This window comes from Spodoptera frugiperda, chromosome 1 (assembly GCF_023101765.2).
Source record: "Spodoptera frugiperda isolate SF20-4 chromosome 1, AGI-APGP_CSIRO_Sfru_2.0, whole genome shotgun sequence".
NCBI lineage: Eukaryota > Metazoa > Arthropoda > Insecta > Lepidoptera > Noctuidae > Spodoptera > Spodoptera frugiperda.
In genome coordinates, this window is record NC_064212.1 from 4863198 (window position 1) to 4882440 (window position 19243).

Consider the following 19243-nt stretch of genomic DNA (forward strand, 5'->3'; position numbering starts at 1 on the left):
CGGTTTTGACACGGCGGGAAAAATATTGTCCGTATTTATAATTATGATGGCCGATCTAAAGCAATTAAATTTGGCAAATAGTGCAATTAGTTTATTCAATATTTTATTCTGGATGGAAACGGAATTATCTGGTACTTGTAGTTTCTAGTAAAATTTAAAAAGTAAAATAATTAATTCTTTATTTTAAACATAGAAGTTGCCATAAATAATATATCAGTGTCCCAAATAAAGAATCTAACAACAATATTGAGCATTGGTAGATCTGAATACTCACGGTAATCATCTGATTTACCATAAAAATAAACAACCGATTACTGGAAATATAATGAAAACTTGCTAGTTTTATACACACGGCTATGTTTATCTTGTGCTCCGTATTTAATTTGTTTTTCCACATGTTTTTAAAAACCAATATGTTTAAAATGTTATCATACAGAACTGGAACGTGGTGGTTTTCTGTAAAATTTAATTATTGCAACACTGCGTCAGACTTCAATCGAACTGTCTCAAATTGTCTATGGTTTAGTTACATTTTCCGTGTGGTGGTCGATTTATCAATATTTTTCCTATATTTTGTTTTCGGAATATAGGCGGGAACCTGTTGTCTTCAATAAAACTCACTAACAATGAGTGTCGAAGAGGATATTATGAAAATACAAAAGAAATTGACAAAAATGATTTCAGCGGATGGCACGGTAGGTCTATTATTATAGGAATGAAATTATCGGAACTAAATGCATTTTCAGCCTGGAATTACCTAGAAATAACTGCCACAAATGTGGTAAAACATTTCTGATAAACTAAATGTGTGTTATCTTAACGTTTTGTAATAGATTTTCGAAGGTAATTGTTTTATTTACAGCAGTAGATACGGTATGCATGCTCGTCGCTCTAATGGAACCATAGCCAGACTAAACTAAAACCTCTGTCGTTTGTTTTAGGGCCAGGAAGAAGCATTGGATCTGCTGAAATCTTTACAGACCATGGCTATAAATCTGGATGTGTTGACTAAAACCAGAATAGGTATGACAGTCAATAATCTTCGAAAATCCAGCAAGGATGAAGAAGTGATATCTTTATGTAAAACTTTGATTAAAAACTGGAAGAAGTTTTTGTCAACACCAGGCACACCGGGCAAAGATAATGGCAACTCCTCAAAATCTAAAAAAGAAGGCAAAGATAAAGATAAAAAAGATGATAAGGAAAAAGACAAGAAGTTGCCGGCTTCATTCCCACCACCAAACAATACAACCGATGCTGTAAGGCTGAAGTGTAGGGAACTTCTCACGCAAGCTCTAAAAGTTGATGGTGAATCCTCAAATGCATGTGGCAGCCCTGAGGAACTTGCTGAGGAATTAGAGGAATGCATTTACGCTGAGTTCAAAAATACTGACATGAGATATAAGAACAGGGTACGGTCAAGAGTAGCCAATCTGAAAGATCCAAAGAATCCAACATTGCGTACAAACTTCCTTAATGGTGTGATCTCTGCATCCCGCCTTGCTAAGATGACCCCTGAAGAAATGGCCAGTGATGAGATGAAGAAGCTGCGGGAGAAGTTCATTAAGGAGGCTATTGACGATGCTCAGTTGGCCACAGTACAGGGTACAAAAACTGAGATGCTTAAGTGTGGCAAGTGCAAAAAGAAGAACTGCACATACAACCAGCTGCAGACAAGAAGTTCTGATGAACCTATGACTACATTTGTACTTTGTAATGAATGCGGCAATCGCTGGAAATTCTGTTAAGACTGCTTTTAACCATCCTAAGGTGACTAGTGTACCCTACTTTATGAGATACTGTGTTGTATCAAGTATAATATTACATTTACTATGAATTATGGTTTCTGTTTTTGCTATTTTAACACCACCTTACTACTGTCATTGAGTTTTAAATCATGTTTAGTAGATAAGGTGACCTTAGTTTAAAACTTAATTAAATAAAAGAATCTGCTTTAAGTGAACTTAGCATTTAATTTCACCATGATCTCCATTTCTATGAGTGGATAAGGAATATTCTATTTAAACTACTTTTCTTATTGAATAATCATATATTTATAAAACATTTTGCACAACAGGAATGTGTCCTTTAGGACATACCTAAAGTATATAAAACTGGCACTAATATAAACTATGATTACACATCATAATTATAGTATAAATTACTATTCAGTATTTCTAATTAGCTTTCTATTGATGCATAGAAATGTTGGATTTTTACAATCGGTTATAATATAGTATTTCAGAATCACATATTGGGTACAAAGTTATCAAAACAAAATATCGTAATTGACCTGAAATCGCAATTTTGATAACGAATTTCTTTCATAAATAAAAACATTACTTTTAAGCTACCAAACAGTTTTCTAGGCCCAATTTCTTCAACACTAGATAATTTTATCAGTATTTTCGTCAGGTTTCATACTATGAATCAATCTGTTGATTGTAAAACAACTCACAATCTTTTTGTTGGTAACAACAATAAATTCTAAAATCATGTTATGTATAATACAATTCAAAGCATTAATAAAAGTTTGATTTACATACTATTAATTTAAGCATTTTGTAGTAATTCAGATTTAAAAGCAATTTCAATTTTTAATTTTTTTTATTAATCCAATGAATAACCAAAATGGCCAGAATCGTTACATTCTAATATGGCAAGCTATGCTTTGGTGAACATCAACATTTTTCATTTGGCTTAGGCTAAAACTATACATTGTTGTAAACAATTTCTAATCTATGTAGTTTAAAGTATAATTTAATCACTTATCAGACCTAATGATAAAACTTATTCCACTAGTAACTCTCCAGTTTTAATTTTTACAAATATCTTTTCTTCATTACCTACAAAACATTTGTTTTGTATGTCTATTTTGAGATCAACTGGTTTACTATCATCATCCAACTTGGTGATAGTAAAGGACACATCTTCATTAGCCACGAAACATTCGGGAATCAGAGTTTTATGGTAATTGAAGTGTGTCTTCAGATGTTCACGAAGGAAATGTGACTGCACCACCGCTAGATCGCAATGAGGACATTTATGGCCTCCCGCATTTAAAACATCAGAGTCGTCATGTCGTCTGTAATGATTGTTTAGAGAATCTTGACGCTGATTAGCGTATGGACATAATATACACATGTGCATTTTGCGTTCTTTGGTCGGCGATGCGTCCGATGCATTAAAATCTTTTCCAAAATTATGCATAGACCGTCTTCGTTGCAGCAATCGTAACGTTTGCTGGTCACTGATTGAGAATTGTTGGAAGTCACTCTTCGGTGCGCCCTTCGGCATAGTTTTTATAGCAAGTTTAATGTTATCACTGCTATCTTCTTGCTTGACATCTTCTTGGTTTTCAGATTCCATAAACGTGTCGCTGCCTTTCTTTCTCTCAGCTTGCGCTTCATCGTTCATTTGATGTTTTCGCATATGTTGCACATAATTAGCATAGTATTTAACAGAATAATCACATAACTCACATTTGTACCTTTGTTTGGAGCCGTGCAATGATAAATGGATCTTGTATTGCTCTCTTTTTTCAAAGGCGGATGGGCATTTGTGGCATTTGTATCGTTTTTCTTTTTGTCGTCCATTCTTAAGGTACGTTGGATAGATGAATTCAGGATTACCATGCATTAAGTAACCGAATTGGGGATCAGCCTGCAGAACAGGTGGGAAATGATCATTAGGCTTTACTAATTTATCTTTATCTGTTAAAACTCTCTTCTGTGCCTCAGTCTTTCTCTGGAACAAATCAGTGCCAGACAAGGGAATGTTTTTATAATCCATGTCTTCACCAGATTCATAATCACAACTTGTCTTATTTTCGTTTTCGTGAAGTAATTCATGTTTGGCTAAATTACCAATGTTCTTTACGGCATAGTTACATTTTTTACATTTGTATTCTCCCTCTCCTCCGTGTAGCCCCATGTGATATGTGAGTGCGGAGTTTTTGAAGAATTTCGCGGGACATTGGTTACAGCTGTATTGTCTTGGCGTACTTTTTGTCTCACTATGTTTTTTCGTATGAATTTCGCCAGTTTCAAGTTTGCTGGGACCAGTGGCAATCCATGTTATTGCTGACGTTTTGGGGCAGTGAACGAGTTCTAATATGGGTTGTCGGTGTGAAGGATGAGTGTTGTGAATGAACTTAAGCATCTTTGTTTTCGTGTGGTATTCATCCGTGTGAACGATAGTATGCACTGTCAAGTCGTCCTCTTCTGTAAGTGAGAAATCGCAACTTTTACATTTGTATGTGTGTGATTCATCATGACCCTTTCTATGATCTTCTATTTCTCCTTCTTCAAAGAACCTTGCTGGGCATTTTTGACAAAAGTATAAGAACTTGACTTCTCTGTTTTCAGTTGGAGTTTCGTCTCTAGAACATGATTCTGGGTTTGTTATTTTTTCAAGTTCTATAACTTTCCTTAGTTTTAAGATCTGTTCTTCATCTGGTACGTCGTCCTCAACAGGGCAATAGATACGACCATATATTTCTCCATGGGACTTGGAATGTTCTGACAGCCTGACGGCGTTATCACAGGTATATTTGCACTCCAAGCACTTGTAAATAGTTGTATCATTTTCGAATACGATGCAGTGAATTTTTTCATGATTAGGTATTTTGCATTTGATAGCATTTACATAGGAACAGTAACGGCACTTGTACATTTTATGGAACTCGTTCTTCGCTGAAACCCAAACGTAGGGTATTTCTTCTAAAGTATTGTGGTAGTCAGCTTTTGAGTCTGATTTATTTTGCGATGACGTTGAAGCTTCTAATTCGGCTTCAGATTCCATTCTTTTCGTTGCAATACCGTGAACTCGTAGGTGCTGATGCAGAAGGTGTCTCTTGGATACACTGTAGTTGCATTCTGGGCATTTATAAGGTGTATCGGCTGGCAGTCGATGGAACTGTTCATGATACATGAATTGTGACTTGCTGTTGGTTTCGTACGGGCACTCGATGCATTTGTGTCGTTTGGTGTGGTTCATTGATGGAGTTGCAGCTGCTTGCGGTTCTGGTGCAGGGGATTTAGTCCCCATGGCTTTTGCAATATAATCTTCTGGGTCAGTTATGCCGTGAAGAAGTAAATGTTGTATCAATTCAGGTTCATCCTTTACGAAGAATGGGCAGAAGTAACACTTGAAGATAGAGCTGGCCGAGGGTTGGTGTTGTTGCAAATGTGCGATGAGGAGCTTTTTGTCACTCGTCCTGTATGGACACTTGTTGCAGGTGTCAATGTTGATCTCGTTGATGTTCATCGGTGGATCAGGTTTAGGTTTGACTGTTGTTATAACCTTTATCACTCCATCATGCTTTAATCGGCAGTGACGCTGAAAACAGAAAATAGAAATTATTACAATGAAGCATATTAGTACAAATATCTTATACTTGGAGAAAGGAAAATGATTTGAAATACCTACATATGTTAGGTATAGAGACGTACCTGTATAACATGTTTCCAGTTAGATAACTGATTACAATGGCCACAGCGATACGCCAGGTCAGCCGGGTCAGGAGTATTGTTCTCGAGTTTCTTAGGCATTGGTTTCGGTTCCTCATCAGATCTGGAGTGCTGTCGAACATGCTCCAAGAGAGCTTCTTTTGAGGGATCCCTGAAAACAAGACGAAAACATTTCGTAAATACACATATCAAAGGCAATAATTTTAATAACATATAGATAATCGTGTTTTTTCACACACAACTTACTTGTAGTTGCACTTTTTGCATTTCCATAATGTTTTTTTAGGTTTCTTGATATCGTCCAGAGCTCTATTTTCTAAAAAGTCGTATTTGTCTTCAGTATGCTGAGTCTGCAAGTTTAGTGGCTGCATTTCAAATTGTACGTTCATTGCGTCCGATATATCATTAAATGGTTCGTCTATTTCCATTGAGCTGTCCACTGCAGTATTAGGATCCAAGTAATGAAACTCATTTTCTCCATTTTCATTCATAATTGGCATCGCTAAGAATTTATTATATTTGCTGTAGTTACGACGTCCTGTTTCATCGGTCATGAGTACCTTAGCTTCGTTATGTTCAGGATCCCGGGCTGACTTCAATTTGATGTGCTTGGTTATATCCCATCTCCAATTTGACTTGTATTTGCAGAGGGAACACTCGAATGGCTTCTTGTTCAAATGCCCCACGATATGAACGTGGAATCTCGACGCTGTGGTGGAGAAAAATGGACAATGTGGACATTTAAACACTTTCCGTCCAATAGCTTGACTCGGTGATAGATTCATGCTCTCATTGTCATCCACAATTTCGGCGTCGTAATTTCTTTGTAACTCCGCCGGTAAGGTACTATCATCGTTGATACTTATATCTAGAGGCATTTCAAACTTGTTAGGGTTGTTTTGATTGAAAGTGTTCCAAACAAAAACGATATTTTCCATTGGATGTGGTTCACTTTCCTTCTCATGTATCGGAATGATTCCATCATTGCTATCCTGATTCTTTAGTGCGTTTTCATCATCAATTTTTGCACTATTTCCGCAAGTTTGCATGTGAATGTATAAATCTGCACTCGACTTACATCTGTGTCTGCAATTCTGGCAGCGAGTTGAACTTAAACTTTTGTGGGGTGCGTTCGCATTGATCCGGTTAGCGTGTGGCGCACAATTCTTCTCGTGAACAGAGTGTTCTGACAAGCACTTGCTTTCGAAACCACAGTTCTTGCATATTAGAGATCCTTCTTCCCCAGTTTCTGTTAACAGTCGTTCCTTCAATTTGTCGAAAAACGATTCATTTTTCTTGCGTCCTGTGGTTTCTTTGGTCGGTAGGTTTCCTGTTAAAAGTGAATTTTCACTTGAGACGTCATCGATGTCGTTGTGCGGAGATTCTTTAAACTTCTTGTTTGGTGGCTCGCCAGAACATTGTTTTTGATTGGGCGTTGAAGAATTCAGCGGTATGAGTTGTGGTATTGGTCTAGGGACCTTTCTGCTCTGTTTTTTCTCATCAGAACTGTGTGTGGGTGACAGCTGGCTGTAGCCATCATTTGAATTCTCCTTTTTCGCGATTCCATCATGCGACGCTGTGGCATCGTTTGAATCACTTTTACAACTGACTAGTTCTCTTTCTGCGTATTGAAGCCCCATATCCTGAAATTAAAGATAAAGTAATACATTAATCACTGTTGTATACGTATTTATTTTATTAATAATGTTTTTCCCCGAAGACTTATCATGCAAGTGTTTCCAAATAATACCTATCACATGCATAAGGGATCAGGGTGATACCGACAACATTGAATATATAAATTAGGTGTGAATTGGAACCTCAGACTCAAATGATTAGACCACTAATTTTATCACTTGAAATAACAATTATTTATTTAATAGTTGATATCAATTACTATGCACCAGTATTTAGAACCCTGTGTAACCCATGGTGATAATAATTATGGCACATTTTGTAGTCAGATATTAGGATTTGTGAAACATATAAGGGTTTGGGTCAAGGTTTCATAAAATAGATGAAATTATCCTGAAATTAACGGTAAGAAAGGTACTTCTAGTAACGTCACACATAGAAAAACACGTATCTACGAGTGCACAAACATACAAATAACAATTAAGAGAAAAGTACGGAGTAATACAATTTTCGGAACAAACACTTAAAGTCATCTACGTACTCACTTGAGAAAATACATATCTACTTACTGAGAAACTTGAAAATACGTTTAGTAAAAAAGTATTCGTGAAGAAAAATACAGATTGAATTATTTAAGAATAATAATAATAACTAACTACGTAGACCATGCTCAAATGTTTTAATTTACTCACAAAGATTCCGTTTGTTACGCTTTCATACTAAATTCGATTTTGTAAAATTTTTGTACTGTCTACACAGAGACGATTATGACATATTATTATAAATTACATTTAATGTATACTAATAAGAAAATTAAGAGAAAATTGTGAATAAAAAAACGAGGCTTAATCACTAACAGACCCTGTCAAATAACAATTGTGCTAACCACATCTAGAAAAATGCATATTGCATTTATGCATTGTTGATATTGATATGTGAAATGTTATGAAATATTCATGATAAGACAATTTTCATATAGAAAAATATGAAATTAATTAAATGTCCAAGATGACTCGTTAATACGTTATTAGTTCAACAACTTTCGTAGTCTATGTAGTCAAGCTCCTACTAAATTACGTACAAATGAAAAAAGCACTAACACCAAAACGGTGGACTGTGAAACAGAATTCGTTATTTCATTTCCCGTAAAAGGAAGACTCAGTAATAGCGTCATAGGATTAACTCTTACACGAAAAAGTGCTTAATCTAGGAACTAACTGAATCTAGTCTGGATACTAAAAGAAAAAGTGTGACCTAACACTGTTTTCATGATAACAATAAAAAATATACCTTAGGCCCCTTTATGCCAACCACCCTTAAACATCTCTTAACTAAAAACGACGTAACACCTAAACTAACCCCCTGTGTTGTTATGTTTCACTTAGTAATTGGTAGTTGAAAATGACGCTAAAAGTCACCTATCGCAGCTTCGTGGTTCATTAAAATTCAGTAGTTTTGTGAATACAGGCATGTTGGTATGCGGCTATCTCTAAGAAATGTAATTGTTACTAACTGTTCCCTAGTAACGATTTTGTTCTGAAAACAATTGTTAAGGACTGGTTTAAGTAACCATTAAATGACTAAGTACGGCTGTAAGTTTTATAACGGTAAATTAGGACTATTTTAGTTACCATAGGCATATTATAGTTAAATAGGCAGAGTCGTAACTCGGTCTAGTCTAGATATTTGAGTCGGGCACAAGTCAAGCGTTATTCAGTCTACATAGTTTAGATTCGGGAGCTGGAGAGTTTTAATGTAAACATATCTAGGCAGTATAGATTTGAAAGTGATTTAACATCAAGTCTGTAGACTGTAGTATGATACTGTGAAGCATTGAACTTAAATCCCTATGTACTTAAAGGGCACTTACTTTGTGTGTTATTTGTTTCAGGTACCCTAATACAGAAAATCGCGAAACTTTCACATGTTATTCGTTTTACAAAGTCGAAAAAATCGTAATCCGCATTTTCTACTGTTTTATAAATATGTATTAACAAATGACTAATATTTTATCTAACTTGCGAGGACTGCGATTTTATATTTGGGAAAAGAACTTGCAGTTACTCAAATAGCACAATCGAATTCAGAATACCTTTCGATCCAATAACATTTAATGATTACTTAGACTATTTCTTAGACGATGGTGTATCGAATACAATTGTTAAGCCACGGGTTAAGTAACCTAAATCATTATTATGTACTAAGTACCGTAAGAACAGTTATGTACATACATTTATGTAAAGTAAGTACATAGATTGAAAGCATCATTGACCACCCTCTATACTCTAGCTAGTAAATCTCTATAAACCTATATACACGTTCTATGTATTATTATCAGTGGAGATCTAGCTAATTGATATTAGGTCCGCAACAAAGATTGACCCACCGAAATCGACTTGGCCATTAGTAATTTACGTTTTATTAATATCTTAGGATTAGTTATACCGTATAGGGAAACCTCTTATGACTTAATAAACCACATATCTGTTATCATCTTGGCTGACGATATACGAAAAATGAGCGAAGTAGGCCCAGTAGGTAAGCCAAAAAGTGCATTATTCTGTTTGATCTAATTTGAACACTCTTTGCAAATACGGCACTATAACAGTCGCGCCGCATATTCGTAACATTCCTAGGCAACTTATAACATCATAGCTCTTCTGTGGTGAAGGTAAATGGAGCTGTTCACACAGAATTTAATTATTATTTATTTTGTATGAAAATTTCAAATTATTAATTTTCGGTTTTCGTTGAAATATTTAGTTGTAATATGCTTCTGTGGACGAGTACTACTTGTAGTTTCATTTAAGTCATATGAGTGATCACCATACTGTATAATTCGTGTTAAGTTTACATTTTAATTGTTCATAAGGGATCTAAGTGTCATTTGGGTAAAATACGGTGTTAATCCCGGGAAAAACGTTTGTCCTCTTTCGAGACGAGGAAGGAAGAATGGACTGCCGCATTTTTTACAGAGAAACGGTTTTATAGACTGAAGACTAATGTTAGATTGTTTTTTCTTCAAGTGACCGGTTTTTTTAATGATAGGGACTAAGGCTGTAAGGCTTTAATGATGGATGTCAAACTACAGACAAAAATTCGTGACATCTTACTTAAAAGAATAGAAGTAACAAATATTTAATTATTATTTTGTCCTATAGAGTCGGAAAAGTTTACCAAATTTCCTTATGTTTTTATTATCCTACGCGACCATAAATCGATTGAAACACGAAAGAAATGCATTCATTTTACATTCAATTTCCTGATTGAAACACTGACAGTTTAATTTTTATTTGTATTCACTTTGATAAAGAGTGTTTTAATAGATTCCTAAACAACATCGGTATGCAGAAGCGACACACTTTAGTTGAAAATATTTACACACTTTGTGTATTACGGGATCGCGAAATGGCTTTAAAAACATCTTGTATCTCTTATAATTTAGATTCAGGACGTTGAATTATTTTTATCTAATCGTCACCGACAGATCTGCGATATTTATAATGACAAGGTATTCAGCCGACGAAGGGTGCAGTGGATTGAACGCGCGGCCTACATACGGTGTCTGGGTTCGATGTTCGGGTCGATCGTACCGAACAGTTAGGAAGCAGCGCTGTGGTAAGCAGAAGTGCGGTTATTGACGCTTCCTTATTAGTTGTCGAAATGATAGTGTTGTTTTAAAGCTTTATAGAAACGAGTCGCTCCTAGGACCTAATTATATAATACTTATGCATTTCCTACGTAAGTCTGATATCTGAATGTTTACAGTTTTGAGTGATTATTTTGTAAACAAGTTATCTTTATCTTAATCTTTATGTTATGAACGTCGACTTTTGCTTAAAGTTACTATTGCAATTACTATTAGTTAAGAGACAGAGGTGCTGTGGTTGTGGGAACGACTAGATATAACATTGGCAAGCGTGGAAAACAAATGCAAGCGTGAACGAGACATGCACGAATGTAAACATGATGCAAAAGGTTGCGAGAAGCGATATAATGTCGAGTGCAATCCATGTGCGGTGGCGCTCATGATAAGAGTGACAACGGTGTGACGTCACCGGTGGTACCGGCGAGGCGGCGGCGGCGGCAGCGGCCGGGCGCGGCCCCTCGCCACGCACACAACACACATACACGACGGCGACTCACCGAGACCGAGTGTGAGGACCGTGAGTCGCCGCTCCCTTCTTCCTCCTTGGGGAGCAACGCGCTCGCTGCGTCGAGCTCCGCGGTAACCGTGTCGCTGGCGCCCACCCGGTTGCGGCGGCGGCTGAACAGCGATTGGCCCGCTGCCGGTGTGTGATGATTCATTTCGTGCACCGTCAGACTCTGCTTGATGTCCGCTGTGAAGTTGCACATCGAACAATGGAAACTCCCAGTACCACCGTGGTTCTTCATATGACGATCCAAATTCCACTTGTATGGTGTTCGAAAATCACACATTGTACACTTTATCATAGGCATCGAATGGTACTTGACGTGCTTTGTGAATCTAGCTCTTATGTGGGTGACATAGTTACACTTATTGCATGAGAAAAATTTGTTTTTCGATTTTAACCCGTCAGAGGGCGCTGATTGATCAACACTTCTGTTGCCGTCGACGTCGTTATCATCCATGGAGTCTTCATCGACTTCCATCATCATATCCTCGCAGTCCTCGACTTCTTCGAGTAAGTCTTCAATGCGTTCTGTTGGCTCCATGTTTTCATATGAGGGTGGTGATAACGCAGCCACAGCTTTGGTAGTAGTTGAGGAAGTCGTCGGCTTTGATACTCCATGTATCATTTTGACGTGCCTTACAAGCTTCTGATGATGTCTCGAGGCGTAAATACAGTACGGACAATCGTAAATTTTCAGTCTGACGAAGTGTGCGTCTCGCGTGTGCACGAGATAAGCGCGCGGGTTCTGCGTAAAGAACGTGCACTTAGTGCAGTTATAGTTCCGCCTTATCTTGCACTGTGGTAACTCAAATTCATCCGCAGCGTCTGAGGCCTCCTCCGAAGACACGTCGCCACAGACGCGGCCTTCAAGGTGGCGCACGACAGTCGCGACCTCGCCGGCTTGTGCGCTCGGCGGCGAGGACATCTGCTGTAGCATACTCCGCTGCAACAGAACAATGTTCGTTGTCGGTTAAACGTTCCGGGAGGGCGCGCGGGCGCGGCGTGGGGCGGCGAGGGGTGTCGGGTGTCGCGCGGCGCGCTGCAGCGGACACGTGTGCGGTGCGCGAGAGCGTCGCCGGCTGAATGAGGCGCCGCGGCCGCCGCGGCCGGCTCTCAGGCAAGCAGCCGACAAGCGCGGCGTGGCGGCTGGCGGCCGGGCCGGAGGGCGCGTGGGCGCGGGCCGGGGCGCCGGGCGGAGGGTCGCCCGATGTCGTGTTCCTATGTTTTTCATCCTCGGCGATGGCAAGGGGAGCCGCCGGCCGGACGACCTCCACTCGGCAGCGGTCTAATGAGAGCTTGTGCTCGGGATGTTGTCGACAACATTTTTGTATTAGGTTGCGGTGTGTGCGACATCATCATTATACGGAGCGCGGCCGCGGCCGGTGCGAACTTTGTAATCACGTAATAAGGGCAACGTTTCAAAAGGGAAGACTAATGATGAAGCACAGGTAAGCAGATTTACAAACGCCAACAGAGGTGGGTACTTGAGTGCGGGGTGAATAAGAAGTACCTGCCTGCTACGAATGTTAGTAAAGGCCTCTACGAATCTAATACCTTTAGTGAGTAAGTGAGCAGAAATTGTAAACAACTTGTTGTTGTCAAAACCAATTAAGTACAATAGAAGTGATTTAAACAAATCATAAGCGTTGATGTCTTTTATAAAGATACGAAACTTTTTATTGTTTAAAGTTTAAGTTAATCGTTCGACACTTACTTTACGTACATTAAACGCACATTAGATAAATGTTATGGTAGTAAACATAATTGATGATAGTATCGTGGTGTGTTTAATGAAAAAATGCTTTAAGTAGTAGATAATTGAGTTCATTAAAACATAACTGAAAAAAATGTGTAGACGTGTGAAAATTGCGTAGCTGTTTAAGTACAAGTGTTTATTAATAATCGCTATTGACTATTTGTAATGTTAACTTTTTTTCTTTATACAAAAGAAGGTATGAATAAAGTAAAGTGTAAGCGCTTAAATAGTAATTTGCTTGATATCAAATGTTACCAAAACCTGCTTCGGCTGCATATCAGGGATGAAAGTAAGGGACAGCTTTTATCAGGCGCGACAAACACCATACAAACAGACCATAACCCTTCCTTTTGACTTACCGTGGTCTGCTGAGGACGGATAAAAATGCGACACATCCCCGAAACACAATTATAAACCTTATCTCCTAAGCATACAGTCAAAACTACATTGTACTGATCTTTATACATGTATCTACATTGCTGTACGTACAGGAGAATACCAACAGCTGTAGCGTCTGATTCGAGATGCTTTGTTGTAATTTTGATCTTAGTTGCAGGTGGTTAAGGTTGAGATTTGAGGAGATGGAGGTATTGTCAAAATTTGTAACAAGGTATCGTGCCTATGAGTCTCATTTCAATGATGTATTTATAATATAGCGTATTTGTATGAGAAATGAGTCGTGATCGCGAGTTGATTTATTGTCTATGGTTAGGGTTCCTTGCGGAAGAGCCCATTGACAAACTATTCTTAAAAACATAATATTTAAAATAGTTCTGAATTTAAATTGAAAATGTTTACAGAAATGAAGTGTTAATAGTGCTACTGTTTTCAACTAATGGGGTCGTTAAATAATGCGTTTCAATTTCAATAGATAATTGCAATTAGGGGTTTTGTTTAAAAAGTAATGTACTTATTTGTGTATTAAACATAAATGGTTTTATCGAATTAGTGTAAATAATTTAGGCATTTTGTATATAATTTTATGCATATGCATATTTTATTGATATTATAATGTTTCCAATGAATACAATAATTAAATTAATGAAATATTCTCATAATTTTTGTTACCTAATCAAATAATTTCCCAAAGTTATCAAATATTGTGCGGCTAGTTCGATGATTTGACATAATTGTGCGGTTCATTTGTCAATAATTATGTGTGTGTGGTGGATGACTTGCACTACTACATTATCTAATTAAATCGTTATTACAGCTATTTAACAGATTATCAGATATTTCACTGTAAAAGTGAAAAGAAAAATAACACCAACAAGTATAGTAATAAAGTAAGTTATTGTGTTGAAGTTTCCTTAAATGTCCACTCGTGATATGTTATATCATAGCTAAGAGTGATCATCATATCAAAAACTCTAAGAAGTGTTAAACTGTCTTCATAACAATTAAAAATAAATATTTGTACGGAACCCCGACGGTCAAAAGAAGAAATGCCACGCCGCCGCTATGATCGTTCAAAATAATAAATTACCCGGGAGACAAAAAACGATGCTAATTGCCGACTGCTTTAACCGAAGCTATTAATGAAATTAACTTAATACTTCGCTTCTATTAGCTCGACACGGATACAAGTAGAACTCATCGCGTTCAGCTAGTGGTATAGCAACAATGGTATGTTGTATACTTCGTGCTGCGTTCAATACGGATGGACAACTATGTACCTATATTATTTATCTACGGATGTTCTCTTCGACTAAGTACCTACTGGGTATGTAACCAACACAAGCAAAGGTAACGATTACATTGTATTGTAGTTTATTTATAACTAATAAACAGGCTAGCGTGGCCGATGACTAACTTGCGCAGTGAAAATGTGGCCGATACCATTGAACTTTACGGTAATGAACGCTATCCTGTTGGCTATACATGCAAGGCCGGGCTCGGCGTGGCGGCGGGAGCCTCGAGCAGGCCTCGTGTGTCACAGGCAGTGCTGGTCGACAGGAAGCGCGGGGGGCGCGGGGCAGGCCCGTCGCAGACAAGTGACAGGGCCGAGGCAGGAAACGGCCGGAGAAGGCATCCCAGGCCGAGCACAATGGAGGCGGCGCGCCGCAGGGGGAGCCCTCGCAATCGATATGCCGTCGCTAAGGTCCGATGGCCGCTGCGAGCGGTTTGGAGCGCTGCAGAGGCGGATGCCCCCGGCCCGCGCGCCGCACGCCCCGCGCTCACCACACCTGCTGTGTATTTATAGAGCGGCACAGCCGGCGCAGGGATGCAGGGATGTCGACTTTACCACGGCCGTCGACGTCTACCTACCTATGCGATGTAGGCACGCACGCAACGATCGCACGCACGCCGCGCCCGCTGCCGATGCCGCCCGGGTGACGCCCGACTGTTTATTATTTGTCACAATGAACATAAAAATAGCACCGTCCGTTAAGTACCATGCTGAATACACTGCAGCCAACGGTTCATACGAACACTCATTCACTGATTAACACTGCTTCGACGCAAACTAGGTGGGCGAAGTACCTAATTACCTTTCAACACGAATGTTGGGTGTCGGAGATAGTGGTTGGAGCGAACAGATTGGATGAAACTTGTAATTATTCATTACATAGCTGGTAAACATTGTTATCGAATCAAACTCATATCATTCAAAACACACTTGTTGCCAGCGAACCAAAAAAGAAGATCGACATGGAGATAAAGCGAATGAATATTAAAGCACGTGAATATGGGCCAGTTCCCTATAAACGTGTAATATAATAAACGTTATGTTAATACCACCTCGTTCCTTTCACTCTCGTTTGAGTTCGATTCCCGAGACAAGTCATTTAATGTTATCGAGGACGCTTTTCCTTTCGTTGATAGTTCACGAACGGTATTTTTTATCTCGCACCTTCCAATTATATCGATTGAGTCATTGGGATCGCGTGCCGTAACTCATACTCATTCAATATTAGGTATATCGGTTACTCCCGAATTCTGAAACTACATTAAACTTGGTGCCGCGGTCAGTCGTCTTGAAAGTTTCTTTCAAGGTCAGCGGGAGTTGGTAATTGACTGACGTTTGAGGATCGGGCCGTACCTGTGCGAATGTACGATTTGAAGTATGCAGTAACAAAGATGGATTGTAAAAGACTTTTGTCGGATTTCACGTTTAACACACGTCACACTTACTGCTAACAATTTGCCGGCGTTAAGTCGCTTTATCACAACAAGACGAGAGTGGTGTGACGCCGTATCAGTGTTTCTTTCGATATGGTATTGTTGGATTTGTTGCCAAAGATAGTGTTCACACATTGTAGTTCTTAAGGTAGCAACATAAACTGTATTCCCTTATTAACTAAAGTTACTACCACGTACTTAACATCATCAACAACAAAAAAAAAACCACCAAAGAGTTTGTTTGAAGCAATTATTTACCATGATCCATGACGCTTAATTACTATATTGGCTTACGTAATCAGCTAAATAAGTGCATCAATATTGTTATGTTTGGATTTGTTTTTAATCTCTGATACTTGTTTAGGAAAAATAAAGAATAAAACTAAAACTGATCAGTTTAATTAATTGTCCCTACAAGGATGTTGAATTTTAAGACGCAAAAAATAACATGAGTTATAAAGAAACTCTTCATTTATAAAAACAGTGTGAACATTTTTGAGAATCCGAATTTTGGATACCAGAAAACAAAGAAAAATAAACCCAAACACGTAATATACAAAGTTCAAATTGTAAACATTACCTGTCATTGACAGATAAATCAATGTAATAAACAACAAATACAGCACAAATTGCTGGAAAAGAAATTCTTTCTATGCATAAAATATTGTTTGCAAAATACATGATGACTCAAGGTAACTTGAGCTTTATAACCGTGGCGTTATTAAGGTTATTATCCTAACAAAGCAATTGATGTAAGTCATTGGCTTCGTCGCCTAGTGCGCATTCAATGTGCAATAGAAGATTTTATTCTCTAACTTGTGATACATAGTACTGTCTTGGTGTTATTTTTTTTTTGTATAAAATAACCACGCCTCTTTTGTCTATCAGGTTAAACAGTACCGTAGTCTCTATTGTTAATAAGAGCGATATTATTCTGTCAATTTATTGTAGGTCGAAAATTATTTCTTGATTGCTTTGTTTGCAAATCAATAGTGACTCGTAAGCGTTTATGGTTGTTTACCAATAACTGGTGTTAATTGCTTCTTTCACATACAGAAGTAGCCTAGTAACGCCACCAAATCGTATGAAAATGAGTGTAGCCGTTTAGATGTTAAGTAGTAATAAACAAACTCGGAAACCTTCTCGTTCATTCTGTAGGCATCTACACTGTAGAATGGAGTAGGTACAAGGACTGATCGACAGACAGACATTTTGTTTTTTATATTGTAATATTTGCTTGAAGTTCAAGAGTGCCTTCCTGATCTTTTGAAATAAATATTTTTGACTTTGACTTTGAAACATTTGTAGCATCATGTAGAATGGATTAGGTACAAAAGATCGCCAAACTGTTGGGAGAATTCAAAGGGAAAATAGAAGAAATAAATGAAGAACAGATGTTCAGATGTTTCAATGAAAGATGGCTTCAGTAGTACTGTAAATACTACAACAGATATGGTGCTAACCAACAGGAATGTTGTATAAGTCATGTATAAAGTTGTATATATATGTATAGAGGTCGTAAATAGGTATTGAACAGTAAGCGTTGTTTTTGTTGTAAAAGGAAGTGATTGTCGAAACTTTACAACATTGTGTTTAAGTATATAAAGTACTAGTATTTAATGCTACCTGTATATATAAGTATTGTTTACGCTATAAAAACTTTTCCAGTTGTGTGTGTACCATTCAGATTGGGGCTCAGTAGGACTGATGCCGACCCGGAACTGCGGACTGCCTAGCGGAAAAGCAGGAGTAGGAACGGGGTGGTTTTTAGTCAGTAAGAGTTTGATACTCCCTCTCGCCTCGCCCAAGGCGGGAGAGGGAGAAGTCATTGCATGATTATCCTCCCTCAAAAGGAAAAAAAGTTTGTTTCCTCGCTTGCAATTACGCTTGAAATGACATATACGGTATGTCGCGTGGTAATTGAAGATCGCAATCTATGTAGATGACAAATTTCATCTAAATCCGTTCAGTGATTTCTGTATAATTAAGTAACGAACATAAACTTTTTTGCGCAGTGGGGACATTGAAGTTGTTTTCCAAATCTCTTCTACACATTCCTGGTATCAACAAACAACTTCATCTAATAATTTTATTTGATGATAAATAGAATTTCAAACACTAAGAAGTATTTCAATCTTCCTTTGATCGATATAATGTAAAGACTACGTCTGCCAAAAAACAAAGAGACCGGCAGAGTCGATGGCATTCTACTACTATGTACTTGAGCTACATAATCCTCACAAAATGACAGGCGAAATGAAAGACCGCCTAAATTACCATCAGCTGCCTACCCCGCCCCGCGATGTAAGCGTGACGTATCATGATTTACACGAAACCATTTTTTCACCGAACGTCGGGTTTTCAGCCGTAGCGACGTAGCGCATAGCTACGAATAGAGGTAAAAGTTTGTCTAATGTTGCCGTTTGTTAGCCAATGATGTGTAAACTACTGAACAGTGTTAATGAAATATTGTTTTATAGATAAATGAAATACTATCATTGAGTATGATTGATTGGTATATCAGTAATTAGGTATTAGTTTTTAATTACGAGGAAAAAGTACCGTGTAGCTGTTCCAGTATGCATCCGATAAATGATAGCAGCGAGTTGTTTTCAGCGGCGTCTGTGCTCTGAATTAGTTCGCTTAGCCACAAGTATATGACCGATACGACATATGTATGTACGTCTGTAGGTATGTTCCGCGTGCATGTGTTGGTGCGTCGCTATAACTGTGTGGTGTCTGTCGTCATTTGTTTGCAACGTCTTGTAGGAGGCGAAGTGAGCAGTTGTAAGCATTCCAAGCGTGACTAACCCGAAGTGCCTTCATGTTGAAGCGCTCACCTCGAAGCGGCCTCAGACTGACCACTTCTTGAATTCAAACCCGTTTTTGTCCTTATAGACACATTGTCAATGTCCCCAACCCTTAGAAGACACTTGATACCTGTTTTCGGGTATTCTATTGCCGTAATTCTATAGGGCGTGGATCCGAATGTTGGAGTAATGTTTTCGTAACAAGTTAAACATACAATATACTGTACTTAATGAAGTGACAATGTTGTCATGTTGTTGTTTACTCTGTTAGTATGTCGTTATTACGTTTTC

General features: G+C 38.2%; 2 protein-coding genes across 2 annotated transcripts in view; one reads left to right on the forward strand and one right to left on the reverse strand.

Annotated features, from left to right (window-relative positions):
- Nucleotides 1-496: 496 nt before the first annotated feature.
- LOC118273714 (transcription elongation factor S-II) lies at nucleotides 497-1963 on the forward strand. The gene is made up of 2 exons (XM_035590814.2): nucleotides 497-695; nucleotides 942-1963. Exons 1-2 carry the CDS (start codon nucleotides 627-629, stop codon nucleotides 1746-1748), a joined length of 876 nt encoding a protein of 291 aa, XP_035446707.1. The 5' UTR covers nucleotides 497-626; the 3' UTR covers nucleotides 1749-1963.
- Nucleotides 1964-2030: 67 nt separating this feature from the next.
- LOC118273713 (zinc finger protein Xfin) overlaps nucleotides 2031-19243 on the reverse strand; it is a 35953-nt gene continuing 18740 nt past the window's right edge. Inside the window, exons 2-5 of the mRNA XM_035590813.2 lie at nucleotides 11253-12206; nucleotides 5718-7114; nucleotides 5454-5622; nucleotides 2031-5340 (exon numbers count right to left, since the gene is read on the reverse strand). Of these exons, the coding sequence (XP_035446706.2) occupies nucleotides 2791-5340; nucleotides 5454-5622; nucleotides 5718-7114; nucleotides 11253-12200 (5064 nt within the window). The 5' untranslated portion in view covers nucleotides 12201-12206 and the 3' untranslated portion in view covers nucleotides 2031-2790. The remainder of the gene's footprint in view (nucleotides 5341-5453; nucleotides 5623-5717; nucleotides 7115-11252; nucleotides 12207-19243) is intronic.